Below are 26286 nucleotides of genomic sequence, written 5' to 3'. Positions count from 1 at the left end.
CACTGACCAGTGCACTAAAGATGGCCATTGCCACATTCTCTACCTTAGTCCATTCACCCTAATAAATGGCTTTATCAGGTTATTAAGACCCAGATTTTATAGTTGAATGCACAACATAAATAGCCCGAAATGAAGATTCCTTCACAATGAAGCATGAGCACAGAGTCAGATCAGTATCATGTGTAAGCCACCTCCTCTGCATCCATGCAGTGCCTGAGTCTGTGACTTTACTTCTTGTTTCTGTTTGTGTTTAAAAGGACATTCAGAGAAAAGGAGTGAAGACCTGATGAAAATGTTTTCAATGGGCATGCTGGTGTTGCTGCTTCTGCACACTTGTGCGTATTTTATTATTTTTTTTAATCTTTTTTTTTTTTACACTGCTTAATTGGAGAACAGAATTGAAATCTGCAATTATAGACTAATAATATGATTTGTATTTCAAGCTGTGCCCAGATTATTAAAATATACTGTATGTAAGGACTTATTTTTTCACTGTTAAATAAAGTTCACACTTTTTTTGTATACAGGTGAGACTTTACAAGTGCTCCAGGAACAATCCTCAGTGATGGCTATTGCTGGGAGTGCCATGTCCTTTCACTGCACTATAGATGCAAGGTTCAGAATGAGCATCTACACTATGCAATGGTACAGGCAAGCGTATTATGGCGCACCTGTACAGTTCCTTATGATGGAGTATGAACAGGCCACAAAGAAAATGAAAGTTGCCATAGTCCAAGCTGAGAATAAGTTCAGCTTGCACATTTCAGACCTGACTCTGCAGGACAATGGCATTTATTACTGTGCTGCCTGACACAGTAAAGCAAAAGTTGGACTCAGTCTTACAAAAAGCCTCGCGTGATTTTTATGATTCCTCTGATTTAGTTTATACAACATGGCAAAATGCACTGGATCAATTTATAGATTTTTTCTGAATCACTTTTGAATTTGTAAAGATATTTTCATTGAGAACTCTATGTCACATCTAAATGTCATGCCTCTAACTACTCCGGTCTCAACTTCCGAGTCCCAGAATTGTCAGATTATTTGTTTTTGGTTTTTTTTACAAATTGTACAGTATGTAGTTATTACAGAGCCCCCGAAAAGACATGGTGTACGTTTGGGCTTCATTGAAATTCATTTCTGTCATCCTTATTCCCTTTTTTGTAACTTATCTATTTGTAAATCAATATTTGTTGTATAAAAACAACACCATATCAATGATTTTATGCATTGTGTTGCAGCTGCATGATTGGCTGCTTGGAAGATTGCATGAATGAGCGGGTGTAGGTGTTCCTAATAAAGTGGACAGTGATTATATCTTTGTGTGGTCACAGTGAATATGGTGTGTGTGTGTGTGTGTGTGTGTGTGTGTGTGTGGTGCAAAATCTCTTATAAAAAAAAAATCCTGTAAAGCTCACATTACTTTCTGAATATTTATATTTTTTTATCAAATTATTTATTTTATTGAGCAATAAACAGTAACACAATCAACAATAGCAAAAAATCACAATAACATTTTTATCAAATTGCAATTTGCTTTTGCATTTAAAACAGCATACCCTCTTACACATAGTATATACATTATATACAGTATATACAGTATATAGTATATACTTTATATATATGGTAGAGAAAAAATTCTGACTGATAATGAATGAAGATCTTAGGCTACTGGTTGTTTTCAACAGCTTAGTGATGTCATTTCCTGTTGCTGATGAAAACTGATAAAATGACAGTGAAGTAAAGAAACAGCCAGGTTATTAGTTTGCTTCTGCATATCATGGGTCTGGAGTATGTCGGGTTTGCCTTGCTTATCATTACGAGTATGATATTTGTGAATTAATAAACAGGTTACTAGATCTGTATTAAATGAAGTAAATGATTTGAGTGGATGTGACAGGACATTTTAAGCAAGAAATTGTATTCTTTCTCTTACAGAATCTTTACATGGAGTAAGCATTATTCAAAATCCAACTTTACTTATCAAGAAAGGTGGTGAATCAGTGGAAATTGTATGTCAGCATGATGACACCTCTCATTACTGCATGTACTGGTACAGACAGAGAAGTTTGGGTGAAATGGACATGATCACTATGTCTTTTGGGAAAGATATGGCTCAAACAGTTGAACCATACAATGAGAGCAAATACTCTATGATCCGTACTGAGGTGAAACACTCGACCCTGCAGCTCAAGGCACTAGAAGCGAATGATTCAGCTGTGTACTTCTGTGCATCGAGTAGCACAGTGTTTTAGCTGAGCTACACAAATGAGCAATAACCTCAGCATTCACGTCACTGAAGAGTCAAAGCATGCAGCTGAGGGACATCATTAAATCTGCTTATTTTCTACATTCATTTTCCTTCTTTCCCTTACAGCACAGTCTGGAAGAAATAAATATCCTGTAATTACCAGAAATATAATCTACATAAGTAATTAAATCAGGTGTTCATGTCTAACATCTATGAAGTTCCTAACTGCGGTTACTCTAAAGATGTCTATGTGGTTATTATGAGAGAGATGATGTAATTACAGTGCCATGAAGTGGATTATCGATCATATGCTGACCTCTGCAGGATGAAATGAGGAAATAAGCAAGATTTACAGTAAAATACAGCAAAGAAATACATGAGCCATCTGAATCACATGTTCTAAACTTATTATAGTATTAGCAAATTAAAGACTATTTAATCAAAAGATTTAAATATTTTATTTGTGATATATTTAGATCTTTGAAATTACAATATTGCTGTTGCTTACACTGTTACAGTGTTATATAAAGTACACATGGGGTACACTTAGAGTAAAAACACCATTCTTAACACATTATAATACAAAAATAAATGTTTTTATACTGGATGGGATAATAATATGTGCACTAATCCCATCATTGGCTCATCAGAAAATAATGAAGCATATATTCATTAACAGCCAACTGAGTGATATACAGTATAAATTAACATTAATAATCATAATAGTTAAGTAGTAACATCTTGTTAACTTGTTCTGTTAATTAATATCATGATTTATCCATGACTAAAAATAAGTCCACAAAAATTAGCAAAAAGTGAGTCCTTATAAAGTGTGGCAGTGATCGTGCAAATGAAGTGCACATCAAATTCCATTTAAGGTCTATATTTGAGTTGGAGCCATATTCCGTATACAATGTTTACATGCATACAGGCATCCAAATATCCCTGTATACATGGTTGTTATAAGTATACCTGCGCTGCCATTATGAAATACCTAACCTACAGTTAGCACCCAAAATTTCTTGCGGACTGAGCATGCGCATATGTCTTCTTTCAGTGGATTTTCAGAATAAGGTGTTTGCATGCAACAAATTTCACTCAGTACTATTTAGAATACTGCCTAACTCAGATTAATATTGGAAAAGTGATGTGCATGTAAACGTAGTCATTAAGTCTAGGTGTGGACAATCCGAATGAAGGTGAATGTGAACATGAGAGTGTTTGTGATGGCTGTTGGGTGATGTAGTCCTCGACAGCCATGTTTGTAGGCTGATCTGTGGTCTGGGAGTTGTAGTTGGTGGCCATGTTTGTAGTCTGATCTGTGGTCTGAGAGTTGTAGTTGGTGGCCATGTTTGTAGGCTGATCTGTGGTCTGGGAGTTGTAGTTGGTGGCCATGTTTGTAGGCTGAACTGTGGTCTGAGAGTTGTAGTTGGTGGCCATGTTTATAGTCTGATCTGGGGTCTGGGAGTTGTAGTTGGTGGTCATGCTTGTTGGCTCATCTGTGCTCTGGGAGTTGTAGTTGGTGGCCATGTTTGTAGGATGAACTGTGTTTTCTTGGTCTGGGAAGCAACATTGTTTGTGGAATTGACGTGACACATCAATACAAGTGTTACAATGTAAATGTTACTTATGCTGCATTAATGCTGAAGTTTATAGCTTGTTCTTGTTATCAAATGTGGTAAATCAAGTCAGTTAAGGTAAGCTTAATATAAAGCATTGTCTTGGTTAGTTGGTTAATTAAGGTGGAGTTTTAAGTTTATACAATATGTCAGTGTTTACAGAGGCAGCTACTTGTGTTTAAAAGAGGCAGCCTTGACACTACAGAAAATCCCCATCTCAGACATCTCTACTCATGAAAAATCTGGAAATTTTGGATTTGTAATCTAAACACAAGAGATTTGAATAACTCAGAATATGAGGAACATTCCATGCATAAAACTTAAGTCCCTGATTTTGCTTAACTGAGACACAAATCAGTTTTTTTGCAAACCCTAACTGATACTTTTATAGAACCCTATGGGACAGAAAGGAGGGCATTAACAAGGCAAGACTATATATTCTGTGTTCTTAAAGCAACACAGAATATTTAAATATTGCACTATTATAGTTTGTCCCAGCCTGGCAAATATGCATGGCATGCATGTTAATGACAAAATCCCAAATATGTCCATTTTAGCATTTTAGTTCCATGTTTTTATGCTGCAAAATCTAATTTTCTCACACAGAGTACATCATCTGTATTTCAAGGCTTTTTCAGCATCAGTAAATAAATGAATGTTTGTAAAGTAACACTTCTGTGTCTCCATCTCCTGGTATAGTTACAGCAAAGGCAGCAGATCCTGTCATACTTTGATACAGTTACATAAGGATGTGGGTGGAGGTTATGACACAGGAAGATTTTTTTTTTAATACGATGCACCTGCTCGATTTCTTGGTATTCACAGAAATAGCAACATTCAGTTTAGCTTACGCTGCCTGCTAAAACACCTGACAAAATTATAATAGTGTGCAAAGTGTTCGATGAGAAATAAAGATAAAGTGGGGTGTGGGAGGGGTACGGGTGAGAGGCAGAATACAAAATTTTGTTTTTGTTCAATGCTTTAACACCGTGGGGACAGGGGGCCACAATGATACATTTCCATAGAGCCGCCGTACAAAAACCTCCCTGCATTTATTGTTAGTGTCAATAGATCCGAGAACAGGGACGTGTGGTTCATTTCACATCAGTTTAAAATTGCAGACTTTACATATCCTTTTTAATGTGCAGTTTTCTTTTTCTATTCATTATTGATGATTTTATTATTATTTTTTTTTTACATCATGGAAATGCATACTGTTGCATCTCAGTTCTTCATCGTTTTTGTTCAAAAACATCACTTTAAACTTTGCACCAAAGTACTTTTAAAGTGGAAATAATTAGGTTTTTTTTTTTCTTTTATTATGGAATACTATGAGGACCTGATGCATATTTTGAAGCACTCCTTTAAAAAAAAAAATATATATATATATATATATATATATATATATATATATATTATTTTATTTTATTTTTACCATCATGGAAATGCACACTGTTGCATCTCAGCTCTTCATAATTTTTTCTAATGACACATCACTTAAAACTTTGCACCAAAGTGCTTGGAAACCATTCTGGATATGTATTGTTTGTGTTTTTACCTTTTATTATGGAATACTACGAGGACTTGATGCATATTTTGAACCACTGCTTTACAATGTGACACTGGCTCTCAAGCATATTTTGGAGATGGAACAAAACTAACAGTTTTAGGTAAGTCCACCAGATTCAAAATTTAACATGTAGCTTGTGACTAGATAGTTTAGGTCTATGTTTATGGATTTGTAAATCTAAAATGCGTTTTTATTGAGCCATATCCACCCTAAGCAGGTTTATAAATCCAATTACACCAGGTTATTAAAACTACCATTAGATAGATCTAAGAAAATTGTTTGCACAAGTGTACTGTGCCAACGCCTATCAAGCATACTTTGGAGCTGGAACAAAACTTACAGTTTTAGGTAAGAAAGTTTTGGCCTTGCAATTGTCATTAATGTTTATTTAATGGAAATTCATTAAGTGGTCATGCATAAGGTAGTGAAGAAAATAACTTTGCTTTGACTTAATGGGTGCAGATTGTTTCTTGAAGTGCCAATGACTCATATCCAAGTTAGTAATGTTCTTTATTTAATGTACCATTTCACTTAGCCATAGCAGCACCCAGGAGAAATTATGTAGGGATATAAATTTGGAGAGCTGAGGAAAAATTAGCATTAGAAAGCTCTCAGAAAACTGTTTGCACAAGTGTACTGTGCCAATGCCAATCCAGCATACTTTGGAGCTGGAACAAAACTCACTGTTTTAGGTAAGAAAGTTTTGTTCTTGAAATTTCAATCAATGTTCAATTTATTTGACTGGTAATTAAATTCTGAAGTATTCGGGATGTTAGGAATTAAATAAATGATTCTACATCTGAACTGCTATTTCACGCAGCCATTGGAGCACTCAAGACATTATAAACCCTCAGATACAATGCAAATGTATGAGAAACTTTGTCATGCTAGGTTCACAGTATTAGCATTAGAGAGAGCTGGGAAATTTGTTCACACAATCATACTGTGACAGCGGTTATCAAGCATACTTTGGAGATGGAACAAAATTAACCGTTTTAGGTAAGAATGTTTTGATCTTGTAATTATCACCAATATGATATTGTAAAATTGCATTGCTAATTGGAAATCTGAAGTGTTCATCCATTAGGCATTCTAGAAAAACGTTGCTTTGGCTTAATGCTTGCAGTTTCTTTACGTGAAAGAGGTTCCTGTCCAATTTTCTATATCTAGATTACTTGTTCACTTGACCAGCAGCATCCTAGAATAACTAGAGAGTTAAGACAAAAATACAGGCAATTGGCATTAGAGAGATCAGAAAAATTTGTTCACACAATCATACCGTGATAACCGTGATCAAGCATACTTTGGAGATGGAACAAAACTCACAGTTTTAGGTAAGAAAGTTTTGCTCTTAAAATCATAGAAGTCCGGTTTTATCAAGTCAATGTTTTAATTAGTCACGGCTACTATATATGAAACATTTGATTGTGTCAAGTTGACACAATTAGCATTAGAGAGATCTGGGAAATTTGTTAATGCAATCAGACTGTGAACTTCAATGATCCAGTATACTTTGGAGATGGAACAAAAGTGACAGTTTTAGGTAAGAATGTGCTTTTACTGGAAATTATGTGACTGAAAAAATGCTAAAAATCTACTAAGCAAAGAGCAATATAAAAGTTTTATATACTTTATTTATATAGCTGTTATTATATAAATAGTCATTAGAGCATGAATCTAGATACACTTTTTGATATGACAACAAAATGCTGTGCCAATTATGAGGCCTATTTCGGCAGCGGCACAAAATTGACTGTTCTTGGTAAGTATTGCTTATATTTTGTTTGAAATGTTTCTAGCAATTCTTACTGTAGGAAAGAGCAGGTGTATACAAGCTCTTTAAGGAAATCAGGTAGATCCAATCATGATCAAAACCAAGCAAGCCAGCAGACAGTAGAGACTCTGTATTTAAGTTATTTTTATGACATAGAAATCCAGATTACTGTGGTGAATGGTTAGTAAGAAATATCAACTTACTCTATAAATGCGCTGAACAAATTAAAAAATAAAGAAAAGCAAAGCAGCCAGTAATTTTCTTAGATAAGGTGTAGACATTTAAGATACAGCCCTGAAACTATGTGCTCATATTCAGAAGCCTATTTTGGAGCAGGCACCAAACTCACCGTTTTAGGTAAGAAAAAAATCCAATAAAAAGTCTATATTGTGTGTTTATTGTATAACAGCAAGGCTACATTGAGGGTCACATTCATTTTGCACAGAGTGGAGGTTTTTCAGTAGCTTAATGTCAATGTGACAAACTACAATCCTGCATTCTTTGGCAGTGGAACTAAACTCACAGTAAGAGGTGAGAAAATTTGATTAAACTTACTTTTTAAAAATGATTACGGTTCATTAGAAGACTTAAAGCAAGTCTGAACAAAATCTTCTTAGATTCAAAATTATAAAGGGGTTTTGTGTTGGAAACATTAAGTCTTTTCTTTAATTAATTAAAGAAAAATGCAATTAATTATGTTAAAATTCTGCTACAATATCACATATCTATTTGGTACAGTGTATAATAATATTACAGTAAAATTTATAGCACTATAGAGGTAAGTGGAAGTTTTTCAGTAGCTTAGTGTCAGTGTGATAACTACGATCCTGCCTACTTTGGCAGTGGAACTAAACTGACAGTCAGAGGTGAGAAAACTTTTTTAAAAAGTATGATATATAAATGATTAAATGTCATTGAGACTCCTTATTATGTTTCTTGAAAGAGGTTGTTCAGTTGAGCTGTATGTTGAGAACTCTATAAATGAAATGCTATTCTCAGGAGAGAGCTTCTTTATAGATTTGATAAGCTTGCTATAAATATGTACACATGTACATATGTGTGGCACAAAAATAACTAAGCAGTAGGCAGATGATGGACTATTTGGCACATGGTTGGGTGATTTCATTAGTGAGCTTGTATGCTGTGCCTCTGGGACCGGTCAAGCTTACTTTGGTGGAGGAACCAAGTTAACAGTTCTTGGTAAGAAATATGTTATTGCAATTACTCATTAATTTTATGAATATATAGTTTTGTGGATCTGTGAAAAGAAGAATGGATGTACAGTTGGTAATCCTTTTTAGGGCATAGAAAATATTCAGTCCTTAGGGAGTTTTTCAGTGGCTGAGTGTCAGTGTGACAAACACCTATCCTGCTTACTTTGGCAGTGGAACTAAACTGACAGTAAGAGGTGAGAAAGCTTAATTATATTTCAAGTATGATATATATATAAAAGAGAAAATTTAATTGAGACTATTTATTATGCGTCTTGAAAGGTGTGTTCATTTGAGCTGCATTTTTAGAAATCTATAATTAATCACTGAAATGGTGTTCTGAGGAGAGATCTTCTTTATAGATTTGATAAACTTTCTATAAAAAAAATATACACATGATGTATATGTGATGCACAAAAATAATTAAGCAATAAGCAGATGATGGATAGCATGGATTATTTGGTATGTGATGGTTGGGTGATTTCGTTAGTGAGTTTGTATGCTGTGACACTCAGACCAGTCAAGCTTACTTCGGTGGAGGAACCAAGTTAACAGTTCTTGGTAAGAAATATCATGGTACTAATCAATTTCATTTACTCTTTAATATTCATTGTATAGCTTTGTGGATCTGTGAAAAGAAGGAAGGATGTACAGTTGGCAATCCTTCTTAGGACATAGTAAAATATTCAGTCCTTAGAGAGTTTTTCAGTAGCTGAGTGTCAGTGTGACAAGCACCTATCCTGCTTACTTTGGCAGTGGAACTAAATTGACTGTCAGAGGTGAGAAAGCTTAATTATATATATATATATATATTTATTCAAGTATGCTATATATAAAGGATTAAATTTCATTGAGACTATTTATTATCTTTCCTGAAAGAGGTTGCTCACTTGAACTGCATTTTTTAAATCTTTAATTAAAATGCTATTCTGAGGAGCGAGCTACTTTACAGATTTGATAGACTTGCTATAAAATTATACAAATGATATATATGCGCTGCACAAAAAGAATTAAGCAATAGGCAGATGATGGATAGTATGGATTATTTAGCACATGGTTGGGTGATTTCATTAGTGAGTTTGTACACTGTGACACTGGTGGTGAGCAAGCTTACTTTGGTGGAGGAACCAAGTTAACAGTTCTTGGTAAGTAATGTCATGTTACTAATCAATTGCAATTACTCATTAATTTGATCAAAATTTTAACTTTGCAGATCTGTGAAAAGAAGGAAGGATATACAGTTGGTAATCCTTTTTTAGGGCATAGAACTATATACAGTCCTTAGAGAGTTTTTCAGTAGCTGAGTGTCAGTGTGACAGGCACCTATCCTGCTTACTTTGGCAGTGGAACTAAACTGACAGTCAGAGGTGAGAAAGCTTAATTATATATATTTTTAAATTTCATTGAGACTATTTATTATGTTTAGTAAAAGAGTAGTCTATAAGTAAAATGCTATTCTGAGGAGGACTTTCTTTATAAATTTGATAAACTTGCCATAAAAATGAAGTGCATATGTGCTGCACAAAAATTATTAAGCAATAGGCAGATAATGGATGGTATGGCCTATTTGGCATATGATGGTTGGGTGATTTCATTAGTAAGTGTGTACGCTGTGCCTCTGGCGGTGCCAGTCAAGCTTACTTTGGTGGAGGGACCAAGTTAACAGTTCTTGGTAAGAAATATCTTGTTACTAATCAATTGCAATTACTCGTTCATTTTATCAGCATATAGCTTTGTGTATCTGTGAAAGAAGGAAGGAAATACAGTTGCTAATCCTTTTTTTAGGGCATAGAAAAATATTCATTCTTTAGGGAGTTTTTCAGTATCTGAGTGTCATGAAAGTCTAACTTGTGCATCTTATGTTCATGATGTACATGTGATGCACAAAAATAAGTAAGCAATAGGGAAACAATAGCTTGCATAGACTATTTGGCACATGATGGTTGGGTGATTTCATTAGTGAGCTTGTATGCTGTGCCTCTGGATTCAATCCAGCTTACTTTGGTGGAGGGACCAAGTTAACAGTTCTTGGTAAGAAATATCTTGTTACTAATCAATTGCAATCACTCGTTAATTTTATCAGCATATAGCTTTGTGTATCTGTGAAAGAAGGAAGGAAATACAGTTGCTAATCCTTTTTTCAGGGCATAGAAAAATATTCATTCTTTAGGGAGTTTTTCAGTATCTGAGTGTCATGAAAGTCTAACTTGTGCATCTTATGTTCATGATGTACATGTGATGCACAGAAATAAGTAAGCAATAGGGAAACAATAACTTGCATAGATTATTTGGCACATGATGGTTGGGTGATTTCATTAGTGAGCTTGTATGCTGTGCCTCTGGGGCCAATCCAGCTTACTTCGGTGGAGGAACCAAGTTAACAGTTCTTGGTAAGAAATATCATGTTAGTAGTCTATTGCAATTACTCTTTCATATCATTAGCATTTGAAAAGAAGGAAGGATGTACAGTTGGTAATCCTTTTAGGGCATAGAAAAATATTCAGTACTTAGTGAGTTTTTCAGTAGCTTAGTATCAGTGTGACAGGCAACTATCCTGCTTACTTTGGAAGTGGAACTAAGCTTACAGTAAGAGGTGAGAAAGTTTCATCAACTGTTTTAAAAACCACGATTAATGTTTAGTTTTGTTTCTTTAAAAAAAAGCATTAAAATAATTTGAACAGATCTTATCCGATTTGCTGTGGGGAAAAAATTATAAAGAACTTCTGGCCTCCTTAAAGACTACATAGACATGCCATAGACATGACATTCAGGTCATAGATAATCTGTGCATGATATACAGTACATGTGATGCACATAAGACAATCAAGTATTAGCCAAGTGAAAGACTGTACAAACCATATAGGACATAATGAATAGATGATTTCATTAGTGAGTTTGTACACTGTGCCTCTGGGGGCCGTGAAGCTTACTTTGGTGGAGGGACCAAGTTAACAGTTCTTGGTAAGAAATATCATATTACTAATCAATAGCAATCAACTGTTTATATTATAAACACTGTGTTTTGGAGACCTTTAATGCATTGTGTGAAAACCAAGCAAATCCTGAAGGGTTATGTTAAAAAATAAACCAGCAGGCTAGTTTGTTCTACAGTAAAGCGCATGCAGTTCAAGTCGTTTCTTTCATAAGTGTTCATGTTGTGCTTATGGAAACAATCCAGCTTACTTTGGTGAAGGGACCAAACTAACTGTTCTTGGTAAGAAATATGAATTTGCTCTATAGATTCTCTAAACTAAATCTGCTTACATTGTGCTTGTTTTAATGTAAATCTCTGATATTGTAAATAACACTGAAAAATACAGTAGTGAGTAATTCTCTAAGCTGAAGCATAGACATTAAAGATACAGCTTTGAAACTCTGTGCTCTGCTGCGCAAGCATATTTTGGAGCAGGCACCAAACTCACTGTTTTAGGTAAGAAAAAAAATCATATCTATATTGTATATCTTCTTAAGAGCATAGAAATGTTGCAATTATATAACAGCAGAGCTACATTGAGGTTCACGTTCGTTTTGCGCAAAAAGAGTAGAGGTTTTTCAGTAGCTCAGTGTCAGCGTGACGACTACAGATCCTGCATACTTTGGCAGTGGAACTAAACTCACAGTTATAGGTGAGAAAGGATTTTTTTTTTCGCTTGGTTAATGTTTCATTTTATTCAAAGGCCTACATTTTAAAGCAATGTAAACAGTTCTTCTTAGATGAACTAAAATCATAATTATAAAAGGGTTTGCTCTTCTTAGCAGATTCAGATAGCATGCCACAGACATGAGAAACATTATAGTAAGGGTTCTGTAGAAAATTTGCAATTAAAAGTGCAGTGTAAATAGTTCCATGTTAGAAACCATTCAAGCCAAAATGCTGCAGTTTTCATCTTACTGCTGTTCAGTGTGAACACTCAGCCTGCATACTTCGGCCAGGGGACCAAACTCACAGTTCTTGGTAAGCTTATCTGTTTTATTCAGGCATTGTAATTGTTCTTAGGCAGTGTAATGTCAACTTACCATTCTTGGTAAGAAATATCAAATCTTTCTATAAATAACCTGAGTTGATACAGTTTTAAGTGTGGAAGAAGTACATGGCTTGTTTGATGTAAATGTCAGATTTTGTTCAAAATAAATAAATAAATAAATAAATAAACCAATACTGTAACATGCTAAGCTAAGTGTAGATGTTAAAGATACAGCCTTGAGACTCTGTGCTCCGGTTTGCCAGCATATTTTGGAGCAGGCACCAAACTCACCGTTTTAGGTAAGGAAAAATACATCTAAAGAAATTAATATTTCATTATAAGCCCCTAAGAATTGTGCCATTGTGTAATAGCAGGGCTATTTTCATTTTGCCCAAAGAGTGTGGGTTTTTCAGTAGCTTAGTGTCAGTGTGACAGGCTACAATCCAGCATACTTTGGCAGTGGAACTAAACTCACAGTAATAGGTGAGAAAGTTTGATTCAATGTTTTAAACATTTCTGAGGTTTCTTGAAAGGGATTATTTATTTGACTTAGATTTTAATGCAATATGTATAGATTTATATATATTTAGCTAATACATAATAATAAATGCATTCTGGTCTCTGTTTGGATACAGTAGATGTAAATTTGCTAAAATAGACATTGTAGACATGCCAATGGCATGATGATGCACTAAAATAATTAAACTATAGGCAAATAGTAGTTTGCATGGACTGTTTGTAGCATGATACCTGGTTGACTCCATTATTGAGATATTAGTGTATGCTGTGCCTCTGGGAGCCTTCAAGCTTACTTTGGTGGAGGGACCAAGTTAACAGTCCTTGGTAAGAAATATCATGCTACTAATACCAATCACTATTTAACACACTAACTATTCTGGTGATCTGTAATGGACTGTATAACTATTTGATATTGGTTTGTAATTCCAAGTGATAAATCTATAAATCTTAAATGACATGTTGTGATGCAGTACAGTCTATCGCAGCTCCAGTGCAAACAGTTTTGCCTCTCTTATAAAATGCACTGCCTGACGTAGAGTAGTTTAAATTTAAATTAACCATCACATTAATTGCCCTTCAAAATTGTTGGTCTGCTACACATTGTTGGTGTGTAGCAGATCATGAGAGTAGTGCAGGTTTTCTCTATAGCATGATATCAGTGTGAACTACAACAACCCAGCATACTTTGGCAGTGGCACCAAACTCACAGTGATAGGTGAGAAATTCACTACTCTTTTTAAAAAACAGTACCTTTCAGCATTAGTTTTTCTGCTATTACCTTCAAACTAACTATTACAGCATTCTGTGAGTAACGAATATGTTGGAACTGGACATTTTATGAGTAAACATACAGTGTTATACAGTAGTATGTAGATAAAAGCGTTGCTGTGGAGGGATACTAGCTGCTTTAGGTTTCTAGATTCATAGTGTTTACTCAAAATTAAATTAAATGAGGCTCTGGGCTTTCTAAATGATCTGTCAAGTTATTATCTACCAATACATGTTTTTAGTTTTACAATTATTCTGCATCTTCTATCTTCTTCTGTTTTATAGCAGATAAAAGTACATGGTAGACAAATTTGTTTTTAGTACAATATTTGAAAAGAACCCAAGGATTTAGTGTAGTGAAGTGTAGATGGATCAAATAGACTTCTTTCAAGCCTAGGAGCTGCAGGTTGTTTTACTCTTATTGAAATTCAGTGTGAACAACCAGCCTGCATACTTTGGCCAGGGGACCAAACTCACAGTTCTCGGTAAGATTAAGCTTATCCGTTTTATTCAAGCATTGTAATGGCTTTTAGACAAAGTTATGTCATGTCAGAGAAGTTGGTAAGTACCTTAACCACGAGTAAAATCTTCAAAATAATAGATATTACAATAACAAAATCACTGTAAAATGTTGTGTTTGTTTGTATATAATGCATACAATAGCTGAGAACTGATTTTTATTTGTCAGTGTCTGTAATAATTGCTTTAATATACTTAGAGGCAATTATTCTAGAAGACTTGCTTAAGAGAGTTTGTACATTGGTAAAACATACAAGATCATTGTAGTTTCTTAGAAAATGGCTTGTGGTTTTCCTGCCAAGGAGACAGTTGAGTTCAACTGTAACATCAGATGAATAATCCAAGAAAGTGCAATTCAATAAAAGACATTGTTAGTGCCATGCATACAGTAATTTCATATAAATGTAAACATTATTCAGTGATATATTATGGATTACCTAAGAAACTGCTTTTGTATTTTTTTATTCTGTTACCTGTAGATAGAGAAGTGCCAAAAATCAAAAGTGGCAAAAAGAAAATGTAATTCATTATTAGGAATTTGTAAAGTTGTTATTCTTAGGTCATGCAATGCATTGTTTAGGGCAACAATGCATTTTCACTGCCTTTTCTATTTGATGCTACTCATCCCTTACAGTTTTGCATTTCAGCAAACATAATGTGGTAACTTTGACATGGTGCATACCATTCACATGATATACTGAGAAAAGAATACATTCAACATTAATCTTGGAATGGAGTACCATTTAAAATTTTAACTTGTTGTGAACCTGACTCTATATTTTTACTATGAGCAGGATTATTCAGATATGTACTGTTGTTATTTTTCTTTAAAAATCAATTTAAATTAAATTTAACAATGTAATTGTTCATCATTTATAAGCACATATATATAATTAATTTAATTAGTGTTACAGTTGCTTATTGGCCTCGTAAATGTATCTTAGGAGGATGTTTGTTTGCAACATCATAAATGTTATATTCGTATAAAAATATTGTGGCTCAATGGTTGAGGTTCTGGGTTACTAATCAAAAGATTGTGGGTTCAAGCACCAGCACCACTGTTAGGCCCTTAACCCACTCTAGTCCTTACAAGCTGGGACATGTAAAGAAGAGTCTCAATGTGCTGTAATGTATATTTGACAAACAAAGGTTTCTTATACATATGAAAATGATTATAGACCAAGGCATAGACATAATTGTGGGGGAAAAAATTAGGGTGAAATAATAAACTAAAGATTAGATTAATTTTGCTTAAAACTGCAGACAGTATGGTCAACATTGATGTCTTTGCTGTATAGTTAAACTAAAAGGTAAACAAAAAAAGATGAATGCTTTTTTTTCTTATTTTGGACAAATATGTTTGGATACTCAGTAATTATATATTAAAAAGGGGGAAATTTAGATACTTAAACAAAAGCAAGTTTTAAAATGCTGTGACTAGTAACTGGAAGAACTGAAGCATGTAGGTTTTTACAACCACAGAGCAGTAAACATTACCTTAAATGCCCAAAAATGTGTCACCTTTCTAAGACATAAAGCACTTAACTTAAAAATAAATAAATAAATAAATAAATAAAATAAAATAAAATAAAAAAACATAGAGGGTGACATTCAGTACATTTGTATAATATTTTTGTTTATATACTGTACCTGAGTGTTCTGTACTACTGGATAAAGGAGGTCCTGGATTCAATCAGAAAAGCTCCTTTAGTCAGAAAAGAGTGTGTGACACATCATATCCATAAAGCAAACATGTCACATCCATGACACCTTTTTTGATGATGTATTCCCAAAACAAGAAATATTTTCAAAACTATACTTTTTGTGTTTTTTTCAAGTATCTATCATGTTATACATACTATGCTTTATGCAATTGTATTTAAAATTCACAGTTTGTAGAAAATGTGTATTCTCACACAAAACCAGTTTGATGTCACATCCATAATGCTGACAAACTGCTTTGTATTTTAAACAGTTAAATCACTACATAAGTTTTTAAGATTTGTTTGAAGTTGTCCTCAAGAGGGTAAATTAAAACATATACAAATTGCCTCATGGATCCTAAGCTTGTCTTTGCTGTGAGACATTTTGTTTGACAATGTGAGTGCAAATGTCACATCAATAACGCTGGAATTGCCTTGTAATTATTCTGTTCTATGACATAAGCCTTAACACTGACAACTACAAATGTTCCATTCTTTGTATTTTCAGACCCAGATATTACAATCCAAGCACCAACTGTCACCGTGCTAAATGTTTCAAAGAACGAAGTGTGCACAAAGGAAAACGTCACACTGGTGTGTGTGGCTAAAGGTTTTTATCCTGACCATGTGAATGTGTACTGGACAGTTGATGATGAAAATCGTACCACTGATGTTAGTACAGATGAAGCTGCCGTCCAAGGTTCTGACAAGTACTACACCATCAGCAGCAGACTGAACATCAATTACAAGACGGAATGGACTAGAGGCAAAACATTCACCTGTATTGTCACCTTCTATGATGGGAAATACAAGGATTATAAGGACATTATAATAGGACCAAAACGTAGGCATTATTATTATTATTATTATTATTATTATTATTGTTGTTGTTGTTGTTGTTGTTGTTGTTGTATCTTAATACTAATGTGTTTAAAACTTTGTTGTTGTTTTATTAAGTTACGATCGACGGGGATAACTACGGTAAGATCCTCCATTGCAATACATGGCATAGTGTATAATAGGGTCTTCTTGATCAAATCTTAGATAAAACATCCCTCTTTATTTAAATACATGCACTATTTTTAATGCTTTTGAAAAATTTAATAATTCTTCTCTCTTTTGTCTGACTGTAGAAACATATGTTCGATCAGTGAAAACAACTATGCTGGCCTATGGCATGTTCGTTGCCAAAAGTATTGCATACGGCTTATTCATCATGTACATCGTTAGGAGACAGGTAAAGAGCCTCCTTCACCACTATCATATTTACCTTTATTATGTTACTGTCCACACGTTACACTAAGGATATGCACTGTTACTATTACTATTACTATTACAGTTACTAAATTGAGAGCAATCATTTTATATAAAGTCTACTTTTCTGTTGCACAGGGTTTTATGTCGAAGTAAAGGTGATGAGACTGGTGTGGGCATGATGGAGAGCTGCCATATGGTCACATGACAGAGGAGGATGCACAGTTTATATCAGAATGCTAACAGCTAGTTCAGATATGAGTGCTATATTTAAAAGCATGATTATTTTCAAGCTCTGCTAATTCTGCCCTAGTTTGTTGATTTTACTTCTGTTTTCTTCAGCTTGGTTTAACAAAATGTACACATATTTTACTATTTTTCATTATAAATATTTTTACTCAGCACTTGTTCTTTCACTTGATGTATAAACCATTGTTTTATGACTGTACACATTATTCAAGCTTGCTTGTAATGCTTCATTATAGTGAGGAATTTGGTATTAAAATAAAACATATGTACGTCAATGACATGAAACATATTGCTGAAGGATGTTTGCAACATTATACACAGACATTTCAGATACATTTCATATACATTTCATGTGATCGTATGATTTTCACATGCGATTATGTGAGTAATGTGTGATCACATTTGAAAAACATGTGAAAGTGCATTTCGACATGTTATGTCCTGAAATCACATGTAAATTCAAGTCAACACATGGGATAAATAAAACCATGTGTTCTACAGTACATCATCTTCATCGTTTATCTTCAGTAAGCATCCTGGTCAGGGTCATGGTGGATTCTGACTGGGGAATCTGGGTAACACTGGGAGCAAAGAGTGAGAATTCAGCCTAGTTGAGACTCCAGAACATCGCAGGGCACCATTCACACACACATTCCAACCTAGGGGTAATTTATCATAGCCACTTACCTGCATGTTTTTAGATAGTAGGAGAAAACTCACGTGTGCACAAGGAGAACATGTAAAATTCTGTAGTAACTCTGAGGCAGCAACATGATAGCCTGTGTCCAATATATGAAAGATTAAAATAACTGAATTATGTACAAAAAAAAACATCTGAAAAAATTAAAAGCACATGCACCACATGTGAAAGGTCCACATAAAATGTGTGAAACATATTACATGGCTAAAATCCACATGTAAATTTTATTTGATTATTAACATCTGAAGACCATGTGACTTTTTGTAAGAGGCCGCAGTAGCAATCGCTAACAAATCGCTTCCCAGATAGCAACCCCACAAAGCCCAGACTGATCATGCTATAAATCATGCTATAAATGAGGATGCAATTCCTTATTTTAAAAAAATGAAAATGATCCCAACAAACATTTGGTACAAATCAGACCTAGCAGATACTGTACAATTCTGAAGGTTATGAGAGGCCCCTCTTGGGTTGTACAGAGGAAATCTCTGTCTTTTCCAGTCTCTAATAGACGAGGGGCCTCAAATGCTGATAGCCATCAGTGCCTTTAAGCTGGTGTAGTTTATGTCAGGCCTTGTGTCAGCGTGTCAGCTTCGCCGACTTGAAATTTGGCCCTGGGACGAGACTAACAGTTTTAGGTGAGTAAGTTGATTAAAAACCTCAAATAGTTATGATTGTGTTTTTCATTGTCCTCTTCTATTCCCTGGTAGTAAAAGTATTTACAGAGTAAATAGTCATAGTAATCGTATATAAAGTTAGTTTGATCTGCTATTCAATAACCTCTGCTGTGTGTTGTTGTTGTTGTTGCTGTTGTTTTTAATAGTTTCATGGTTTAAGACTGAATTTAAATGACTTCTTCAATAACATTCTCTCACATAAATCTAAATTATATATTTAGCATGTACAATTCAGGCAAACATGCCACACAGTTTTTGTATCTATATTGGAAAACTAGTGATGCTAGTTACATACTAGCTATGTAATTAAAATCCACTGCTAAAAGTCAGTTATTTTATGGTTTGAGAAATACACCTTATGTTGTTTACAATCATGCTAACTTTGCAATTATGGAGTTCTTTAGTGATTTAATGGTCATTTAATAAATGAGATAGGAAAATCCCAATTAAAAACTTATTGCTATAAATTACATTTCTGTGTTGAGTTAAATCAATGTATACTAGTTATGCAAAAGTGGAATTTGGACCAGGGACCAAGCTAACAGTCCTGGCTAAGTTCACTACTGCGCTGTTATTATTATAAAATTCAGTGATCATTATACGAATACGCTATACACAATGGACTTTTACAAAGTGACTAGATGATGCAGTTCATTACAACTCTCGCTTTAAGCCCTACAAAATAAGTTTACAAGCTCTACATAGAGTACAAATGAACTTAATTGATTAAGAATTTAGCTAGTCAAGAATTAAGAGTAATTCTTTAATGTAGCACTGAATTTTGTAATTGTCAATATAGTTTTAAATAACCTTTTTAAAAAAAAGATTTCTTACAGTACTCCACCCAAATATGCATATAAAAGTATTCAATAACATATAATACTACTATAACCGTTAAACAGTTAAATACTACTATATTGCTTAAAATCCACAAATAAGCAAAATATTAATACTTAAGTAATAATAGTATGTATATGACCAATGTGTATATTACAGTATATGTATACTACTTACAAATATGATAAATTAATATATAACACTAATCCTTTGCCCATCAGGAAAAAGTTTTTACATTAACAACTGAGTCATATGCGAATAGCCATTAATAGTGATAATATCTTGGTAACTCATTCTGTTAATTAAAAATACTTATGAAGCATTAATAAAGATAATTTACATTGTCTTTTTGTGCATAATGTAGGTTAACCAAAACCTTAGGTTCTTTAAGTGACAATTTGAAGCCAATACCACTAACACGTTGCTTTGATGTCAAGTGTCTCAAACTTAGCCTATATGTTTAGCCTTATAGCCTACAATTTGAGTTAGCCAAGACTGTTTCCAAATATACGTTTCAAAATACATATGGTCTTTGTTAATACTGTCAGGTGCCATGATACTGAAATACATGACAGATGTTAATACATAACTATTATTGTTATTTATTGCTATTCATATACCGAAAATTATTGGATACAGCAAGGTCAATTATTTTGTTTCCGCTATACACTGAAGACAATTGGGTTTGACATCAAAAGATGAATATGAGACGATAGATTAGAATTTCAGCTTTCTTTTCCTGATATTTGTATCTAGATGTGTTAAACAACTTAGAACATGGCACCTTTGGTGGCAGACCACCCAATTTTTAGGTAAGCAAAATTATTGGAACACAGTCTTAAAGTAAAATAAAGTAAATAGCACTTAATATTTGGTTGCATATCACTTGTTTGCAATAACTGGATCTATCCGGTGACCCACTGACATCACCAAATTGTTGCATTCTTCTTTTGTGTTGCTTTTCCAGGTTTTTATCGCAGCATTTTTCAGTTCTAGTTTGTTTTGAGGGGTTGAAATGCATGGATGAGGTGAAATGCATGCTCAACTGGGTTAAGGTCTGGTGATTGACTGGGCCAGTCTAAAGCCTTCCTCTTTGACCACCTGATGAAGTCTTTGTTGTGTTGGCAATGTGATCACTGCCTTGCTGCATGATAAAGCAAGACAATGACAATTGATCCACCAAATTAGATTCCAAGCATTTCTCTGTACATTGGCAGAACGAATATTTTTGTAGACTTCTGAAATAATTCTGCTACTAACATCATGAGTTATATCATCAATAAAGATTAGTGAGCCTGTTCCAGAAGCAGCCGTGCAAGTCCAAGCCATGACATTACCTCCACCATGCTTGACTGATGTTTCACAATGTTCTGTAATCAACTGCTGTTGTTTTCCTTGGCCGACCTGTTCAACATCTGGCTAGTACACCAGTGGTTTCTTTTCAGGACAATCCAAATTGTTGTATTGGTTATGCCCAATGCTTGAGCAGTGATCGATTTTCCTTCCTTCTCAGCTTCAATGTGGCCTGCTTTTTCCATTGACAGCTCTCTGATTTTCATGTTGGCTTATCCTTATTAACAATAAATGCAGTCTTCACAAATGAAACCCAGGGCTTAAACCAAGAATAAACATTCAAACCTATTTATTGTTGAAACAGTCAATCTGACAGGGCACACCTGTGCAACAAGAAACACCTGTCTTATATTATATTATATAAGAAACACATGTTCCAATATTTTTGATCACTCAATAAATGGGTGAGTTCAAACAAGAGGTGACATGTTCTGTGTTATTTTAACACATCTTGATGTGAATATCAGGAAAGAAAAGCTGAAATTCAGATCTATTTTCTTATATTCCTATGTTGATCTCAAACCCAAATGTCTTCAATGTATAGCAAAAACAAAAGAATTCACTTTCACTTCATGCAGTTTACTTCGGTTTATTAAAAACTTGTGATGATAAAATAATGAAGAAAAATGGCAGTATAACAATAAAAATCAGTTTAAAGCCAATCACAACTCATTTTATGTGAATCAATATTTATCTTTATAAATGATCTCATAAATACACTTCTTTTAAAAAAAAATGTCGCTGATGACTTTCATGATAACATTTTTCCCTAAAATTCTTTTCCTCTAAGAGCCCAACATGACCATCACCACTCCAACAGTAAAGTTGCTGCCACCTTCTCCGGATGAGCTCTGCTATGCCCAGAAAAATCGGGAGAAAGTAACTTTGGTGTGTTTAGCCACAGATTTTTATCCTGATCATGTTAGCATTACTTGGCAAGTGAATGGGAAGGAGAAAAAGAATAATGTTGCGACAGACCATGTGGCCCAACAAGCTACCAGCACAAGTCTTTACAGCATGTCCAGCAGACTGAGAGTCGATCAAATTGAATGGACCAACATCAAAAACAATTTCACATGCATCGTTACTTTCTACAATGGACATGACTACTTGAGGTTACAAAGCAACATCAAATTTTCACCAGGTACAATTTGTACAAAATAACACTGAGACATCAAGATCGTGGTTCTCAATTTCAGAAATGCATGGTGATTCCATGATTGGGCTGCCATTTTACGTTTGTAACTTTTAGAAATTCAACAATATTTTTTAAATCAATTTTCAATATAAAAAAAGGAATGTAATAATTCAAAAATGCATCTTATGCAGCTCTTTTTTTATTTTACCAGGTTTCTTTGCTGACAATTGTCTGTATGTTGATTTTAAATGAGAAGCAGTGTTAAAAGTAGCATTAGAATTAGCAAATATACAAGATGTGATTAACTAGCATCCATGCTAATCACATAACTTCACATTAAGTACATTCTAACTTTTTAAATGAATAATTTAAATTAATCATCTATAAATTGTGTAACACGGTTATACGATCAAAGAAGATGAGAGAACATATATTTCTTCCTCCTGGGATTTTTTTAGGTAAATGTAGGACACACAAATGTAGGACCTACATTTGAAATATCTTTCACCTTTACATACATATTTAAAAATGTAATATCAGTTAGAAAAAAATGGCATCCCAATCAGTAAGGTTATGTTCTGTTTCCCTAAAAGTATTAAACTCATCCACTTTTGTGGTGTTGATTCAGTTGTGTTAAGGCAGTAATAACATGCCCAGGGGAAAATAGAAGGCCTGTAGCACCACAAACACGGAGTTGAGAACCCATATTTCTGGTTCTTTAAAAATACTTGGTCCAGTATGAGATGCATTAATTTAAGTTGTTTTGCTTTGTTTGTTTTTCAGCCAAAATACCACGTGAGTTGATGGGACATCCGTGATATTTTCAGAGTTTATATTATGAATGTTCAGTAAAGAGAAAAGTAGCATTGATTCTCAATTTGTTTTATTAATAAAACTGATATTTGACTATTTGTGATTTTAGCGAGGGTATATAACACAGTGCAGTTTGGCTACTTGATGTTTCTTAGCAAGAGTCTGCTGTATGCGGTGTTTGTCAGCGTTATGGTGTGGAAATGCAAGGTACAACAACACATAACCTAGTCACAAGTCATAAACACTATGTAGTCTTTAAATTAAATCTTCTATACGGAGTACATACATATACTGCATATACAGTTGGCTATGTTGGCTGCACACATAACCTACCAGAGAGCTTCTTTTTATTAGATGCATTCATGTTAATTAATTCAGAAATTAATTAATTAAGTATCATAATGCAATATAACCCTTAAGAGAAAAAAAAAAAAACAACTGTAGCAAATTGTTTAGTTTTCTTTGTTTCTTTGTTTTCTTTGTTTGATTTTGGTATTTATTTATGGATGCATTTTTCCCTGCAGGCTACAAAAGAGAAGACACTGATGACAGAAAACGGAGACATTATGATCAGCTAAATAATATTCAGCAAATATGCCTATAAATAAAACTGTTAAGCACTGTCACAAATTAGAGAATTATTAGCTAATGTATATAAGTATACCTCATCCAGGGTGTACCCCGCCTTGTGCCCGGTGTTCCCTGATGTAGGCTCCAGGTTCCCTGTGACCCAGTAGGATAAGTGATATAGAAAATGGATGGATAGATGGATGGATGTACGTATATAATTATATTGTGATTTTAGTGCATTAGTGCCATTGTTATAGCTGAGGATAAATTGCTCGCTAATATGTTCTGTACAACTGTACTATGTAACCTTTCATTATTTGCTGTATATTTCTTACCAAACAATATCATTTAGTCCTTTACTGACATCATTTAGTAGATTTATTATTATACAACAAACCATGAACTTGCGCATTAATATCCCATAAGTAACATTAGCAAAGTAATTAACAATTGTATTCATTCTTTTAATATTTATGCAAATAATCCGCATAACCAACACCTGAATTAACTAATGTTTATACATTCAATATATATTCATACATTATACCTTCAAAGTAAAATTTAGTCCACAATGTTGAACATGTACACCTTATTTCACATGTTTGCAGCTGATAATTGGCTTTAAAAGTAAAAGTTCAGAATTGAGGCCTCAATATTTCAGTATTTACGTAGTTTATCATTTAGGAACTGTAATATTTTTTGCTAATTTGTATGGACTTATTTTTAAGTAATTGATTGAATAAACGTTAGTCAGTGCTAGTGTATTTAGTTAGCATTTAACAAACCTTGATTGATACTGTACATATGTTTACTTACTTTGTTACTTTTATAACCATTACAGTTTATTAATATCCTCTCATGCAGTAAGCAATGTTAATTAAGGAACCCTTAACGTAAATTGTTATTAAAAACATGTTTCTTAGTTTGAAGAGAACAAAAGCAATACTGATTAAAGCTGTGTTCTGCCTACACTTTCTTTCTACCATATTATACTGCTCCCATATACTGTAAATGAATGTTTCAATAAAAGAAATATTTGCTGCACTGCATAATGGCTTCTCAGAAACAGCACATCTACTAAACTCTGTATTTCTACAGTGGAAAATCTGCAGATTTGAAACTGTGTAGGTGTGTTCCATGGGTCATATCTGAATTTTCCAGTTTAACATGAAAATTATTAATACTGTATGATTGGCACATTCACAGTATGGTGAATGACTAATGGAAATGTAGTTAATATGTAAATCAGATGTTATAATGCCAGGAAAACACATGTGTATGTGGAAAATCACTTTTTTTTTCCAGTTTAACTGAAATTGCCTTGTGACAATATAATACAAATGGCAATTTTCTCAATACCACAAAGCACCACTAAAGTCAAAACATTACATTCGTACATGCACTGTTATTTTTATTCACTTATCAAAAATTTAAGATCAACCCCTATGCAAGGCCTATGTGATGTCAAAGTATGTCAGTGAAGGCTGAGGGCAGGATGTGGTAGCTGCTTGCTGAGAGCGGGATAAAGATGTAGCGGCAGACAAAGGAGAGGATGTGGTAAGAGCAGTCTCAGAATGAAGCTTTTGTTCCACCCAGTTCTTCACCACAGAGCTAACACCTGCTGTTGCAAACAAAGCCTCAGAGCTCACAGGGCTGTGCAAAGTAGAAAGCCTGCAGTGCAGAAACTGGTGCAGAGCATTTTCATTTGTGAAATGTGTGTACAACATTTTGAGTTTGCTCATTGTTTGTGTCACACGTGTCAACACTTACGAGATGTTTAGTCTGCCTAGTTTGAAACACAAGAGCAAATATTTTTGCTCTGCAATAGAGACTAATCAAATGATTATTGCTTTGAAATGTAAATGAAGTTTGCATGTTATATCTAGATTGGTGTTTTTGTTCTTTGATTTCTGAGTCAAAAGAAGGATATATAGTCATCTCAGTCAAAACATGCCAGATATAGCCCTATGAAATAAAAACATACATGTTTGACTAATCTGACTGATTCTTTACTGTGATAAAGGGCGCACACGAACAAACATAGCTGTGGTCCTGTCAATCAAGGTCATGTGGCCTCAGACAGTAGTCGTAGTCCTAATGAACAGTTGTGGTTTTTGTACAGCTCTGAGATAACACTGGGATGCTGTGGGGACTGGCTGCACAATACCACACTGCAGAGCCGATCTCATTCAGTCCTTCAGACTCCAGAACAATATGAAGCTTATCAGGTCTATGAGATTTAAACTGACCTTCACTGGATGGATTCACTGAACCAGCATTTATAGAGTAGAATACCAGTGTAAACCCTTCTGCAGGAGTCCAGCGGTACCAGTAAAGATATGGGTCATTAGTACCACTTATGGCACAGGAGACCTTTAGTGATGATCCTTTTGAAAGAACCAGGTCCTCTGGGTCCTGATGGACCTGTATGTGCTCTAAACCTGTGGCGATGAAAATAAATGAGTTCAAATACTGTTGTAAAATTTCTCAGTAATGCGGAACTAATCATGTTATTAGCTTACATGTAGTCGAAAGCCAGTTTGTTGTCAGAATAAAAAGAGTTAAATGCAAATGCATCATTTTATGTAGCAGAACATACAGCTTCAGTTGTAGTAACTACATATGTAGGACTCAGTGCTGAAACAGACTGATACGTAGTAATGGGGTGGGACCCTGTGCTACTTCACCCTGCATCACAGCTGCAGAATTACATACGCATTTGTTGATCTCAGATCACTTTTTTTTTGCTTTTACAGTTCCTGTAAATGTTGCATATAAACTTAGTCAGCCAGACCA

The 26286-nt window shown here is 34.3% G+C and overlaps 1 protein-coding gene and 1 gene segment (V, D, J or C); both read left to right on the top strand.

The window, feature by feature from the left end:
- Positions 1 to 264: 264 nt before the first annotated feature.
- Positions 265 to 25926, top strand: LOC128612589 (M1-specific T cell receptor beta chain-like). The gene is made up of 10 exons (XM_053632893.1): positions 265 to 800; positions 6073 to 6132; positions 16408 to 16743; positions 16857 to 16880; positions 17033 to 17136; positions 18638 to 18740; positions 21760 to 22113; positions 22891 to 22902; positions 23030 to 23127; positions 23445 to 25926. Exons 1-10 carry the CDS (start codon positions 566 to 568, stop codon positions 23496 to 23498), a joined length of 1380 nt encoding a protein of 459 aa, XP_053488868.1. The 5' UTR covers positions 265 to 565; the 3' UTR covers positions 23499 to 25926.
- On the top strand, positions 1641 to 2308 carry LOC128612923 (T-cell receptor beta chain V region PHDS203-like). The segment is given in 2 exon segments: positions 1641 to 1823; positions 1939 to 2308. Coding segments are annotated over 2 exon segments (360 nt in total).
- Positions 25927 to 26286: the final 360 nt, after the last annotated feature.

This window comes from Ictalurus furcatus, chromosome 9 (genome assembly GCF_023375685.1).
Source record: "Ictalurus furcatus strain D&B chromosome 9, Billie_1.0, whole genome shotgun sequence".
Lineage (NCBI taxonomy): Eukaryota > Metazoa > Chordata > Actinopteri > Siluriformes > Ictaluridae > Ictalurus > Ictalurus furcatus.
The sequence above is the reverse complement of the archived record's forward strand: the minus strand, read 5'-3'. Positions and strand labels throughout refer to the sequence as shown.